This window comes from Loa loa, assembly GCF_000183805.2.
Source record: "Loa loa unplaced genomic scaffold supercont3.668, whole genome shotgun sequence".
In the NCBI taxonomy this organism is placed as follows: Eukaryota; Metazoa; Nematoda; class Chromadorea; order Rhabditida; family Onchocercidae; genus Loa; species Loa loa.
In genome coordinates this window covers 16,173-20,037 of record NW_018108848.1, presented here as the reverse complement: position 1 = coordinate 20,037, position 3,865 = coordinate 16,173, and the positions used below count along the sequence as shown (strand labels likewise).

The 3,865-nt window shown below is 30.8% G+C and overlaps 1 protein-coding gene across 1 annotated transcript; it reads left to right on the top strand.

Annotated features, from left to right (window-relative positions):
* Window positions 1–1,603: 1,603 nt before the first annotated feature.
* LOAG_13391 (hypothetical protein) lies at window positions 1,604–1,927 on the top strand (the record flags this gene model as incomplete). The annotated part of the gene is made up of 2 exons (XM_003148900.1): window positions 1,604–1,662; window positions 1,730–1,927. Coding segments are annotated over 2 exons (257 nt in total), but the record flags the coding sequence as incomplete, so codon positions are not given.
* Window positions 1,928–3,865: the final 1,938 nt, after the last annotated feature.

Here is a 3,865-nt window from a genome sequence, read left to right as displayed (position 1 = left end):
TGCAAACTTGCATAGTTACAAATTTGATAAAATAATTCTATTTAAAAGAGAGTGCTTATCTTGGAGGCCTGAAATGTGATATAAAACTTTAAAAGCAGCTGACGTTTTCTGCCGAAATAAATGAAATAAAACTTAGTTAGCGAAATTTCACGGAAGACAGTTTGACAGATACCACCTAATCACTTCTGTTAGGTATTGGTTAGGTAATGACAAGGGATCGGGTGTATAAATAGTAATTTTGGTGGGAGTGGCTAACCACACGTATCGATAATCGTAGTAATGTAATATTAGAAATCACTTTTAATCCTTTATATTTTAATCTTTTATGAATAATTTCACCTCAGCTGCCACATTAAATTGTGAAAAATAATTTATGTAAAGCTGTCACAAAATCATTTGCAATTTTATTACATTTTACTTCCATTCATTTCTCTAGAAACAATTGTTAGCAAAGTTTTTCAGAAATGCCAGTCACATTGATTTGACAAAGGAAATTTGAACTGAACTTGTGGACACTATGATGGTTTGGAAATTTTAATGGTTTCAATGCAAATAGCACGAGTTTCAATAGAACAGTTCCAATGCATAACTTTCAATGCTACAAGTTTCAATGCAAATAGCAATAGCAGTAGTAAAAGCATTACCATAAGCAGTAGTTCTAAAAATAATGGCTAGTGCGCAACATGATCAGTAATTTTTTATGGTGATCAATATATCCGATCGATAATATACCGACAGAAAATGGCAAAAACCTTACCAAAATTTCACCAAACCTGAACTAAAGAAGTGATTGGGTGCTACATGGCAAAATTTTATTCTGGGCTTAATAGAAGGTGATTTGCATTTCGAACATTTCTCAACAAACATGAGAGAAACCGACGAATATGATACCGCAAACAGTACTTGCCCAGATTGTAAAGAAGATTGGATTCTTGGTATTATTGCTATCACACACATTGCTATTATTTAGCTAATAACATATCAATGTTCAATTCAAACTTTAAGGTAGATCGTGCCGTTTTAAAGTAAGATGAGATATATAACTGAAAAGTGTCCATCAAATCAATTTTTTCTATTTTTTAAAATATATTCTATGTTAGCAGTCTGTCAACCTCATGTTCGTCGAGAAATGTTCGAAATCTAAATCACTCTCTGTTAGACCTGGAATAAAATTTTACCATACACCGCCCAATCATTTGTGTTTGATACTGGTCGAAGATCACTGGTATAAATGCTAATTTTGTTGGAAGTGGGTAGCCACATGTATCGATGGTTTACGTTCACGTGTATTGATGTAACAATAGCAAGCACTGTTTAATCCTTTATACTGAACAAATTCATTTCAGTTGCCATATTGAATTGTGAAAAATGATTAATTTATGCAAATCTCTCGCAATATTTTTTACACAGTTTTATTCCCCTTCGCTTCAATTTTTCCAAACTTTGAAAAGTGAGGTAATATTAATCAGAGGCAAAAACTATACTGCTTTATCACTCGTAATTAATGTTTTCAATTAATGTATGTTGAATAATAATATCGTGAAATCTTTCCTTCGAACTCCATATCTATTCTAAAGTTTAGTTTTGAAGTTTATTATCCCAGGGAAACGAACTCAGAAAGAGCACATAAATCCTAAAGTCACAGGGAATCGTTCACCGCGGGTAGGAGAAATAGTACTTGGACGAGCATGAAACTCTTCGAAGTCTTTGAAAATTATCAAAAATAAAGGAACTTAGAAAAGGAAAAGATGGAGTCATAAGAGCTGCAATAATAGAAACTCCGTATAGAGAACACTTTACAAGACTGATAAACATGTCATATCCCCTTGAGGTCAACAATGAGTCTGGCATAGAAAGAAAAGAAACTAAAAATAAACCAGAGAAAGCCGAAGAACCCATTGCACTGAGAACAAGAAGCAAAAAATAAAACGAAGAAACCTCCTTTTTCAGGCGTTGGTCTCCTCGGGTTAGGAATGTCCAATTACCGAAATTAAAGCTATGTTCAAATAAAATTGCCACAATATCCAACAGACATGGTGATGAAATCTTGTAAGTAAAATTAAAGCGATGAACAGAATATAAGCCAACACAAAGATGGCATTTTGACTACACAACGTGTAATGCCAAAGGCTAGTCATACCTCCATGATAACCTCGATGGAGCTTGCAAAGCTTATATATATATAAGTTATTTTTATTTCGTTACATTGGTTTTTATGTGATATTGTTAGTCTGAATGAATGATCCATTAGAATTTTTATTTTTTCAATTTGAATAAATGATCCATTTTAAATTATTGAATGGAAGTTAACAGTCTGCCAATAACGAAGGTGAAAAAGAAAATGTCAAAACCCATTCATGATGAAAGGCAAAACTTTCACTAGTCTGACTCCTGTTGGCCCATATTGTTTGTTTTCTCGAAAATTCCGATGATTTTTTTTTGTCAGCATGACGGCAAAGTCTAATTTAAGCTTCTTCTGTTGATTTGTTTTCCATCTACAAAAAATTTAAATTCCAAAATTTTTTCTATTCCTTTTCTAATGAAATTTTATTAATCGCTCAAAACAATAAAACTATTTCACCAAAATTCATTTTAAACCTTCATGCTTGTATAATTTAGAAAAGATTTTACGGAATGAACTATGACATCGATGCAGATGTAGAATTGTTTATTTTATTATTAACTGTTGAACATAAACATATGTATGACATATTAACTGATGGTGAGAATTGAATAATATTTTGCACTAAAATTGTATCGATTTATTCAGAAAATTACATTTTTTATTTTTCTTTACGAAAAATTATTATTCACATTGTTTAATTCATATTTCGAATTTGATATGTATTTAGAAACTTGCATGACATTGACCTCTTGCTGAAAGATAGAGTATTACTGTATCGTTGTCTGATGTCATAGTCCAACATGTAGTGACAAGTGTCATGTTGAAATACAATAAGAATTTTCGCCAAATCTTTTATATAAAATCATTCATCTCATAAGTTATATTTATTGTATCTTACATGCTAATCAATCTTCAACCATACTAAAATGAAATAAGTATAGGAGAAAATTAATTTCATTAATTACTCAAATTTCTTACTAGCTCAGTTTTTCGTACCGATGTCGATGTGTTGTTTTTCTGACTAACATTACTGGGTGGTATATAATGAAAGGAACGTTTACCGTATCACGTTGATATGGATCGATTGTTAATTAAATGATACATTAATTCCAGCGGCTGTTGAATGCAAATGATGTTTCAAATAGAATAAATCAAAACTACAAAGGAATATCTAAATGAAATCGTGAAATGATCTTTAACAATTTAGAAATTCAATGGGGAGAAAAAAAAATTGTTTGATACATAAAAGCAAAACAAATTTTAATGCTAGAATAAATGTATATGGTAATAGTAACACTTTATTATAGTAATAGCAATACTTTATTGAGTATAGTAATAGTAACGCTTTATTGAATATAGTAATAGTAACACTTTATTGAATATAGTAATAGTAACACTTTATTGCAAGTTCTTTATGCATGGCATGCAAGCTACCTGCTTGTCATATATTCGCTTCGGTTATGCAAAGGATGTTTAGTGAGGTGCAAGTAGACACGAAATGGGGAATTTTATTCACCATTTTGTTCTAAGAGTAATAACAAAGAAATCAAGTGTCATGTTGAAATACAATAAGTGTCATGTTGAAATACAATAAGAAAAATTCGCCAAACCTTTTGTATAAAAATCATTCAATTCATAAATTTTATTTATTATACCTTACATGCTAATGAGTCTTCAACCATACTAAAATGAAATAAGTATAGGAGTAAATAATGAAGGACAAAAAGCTATGACAACTTT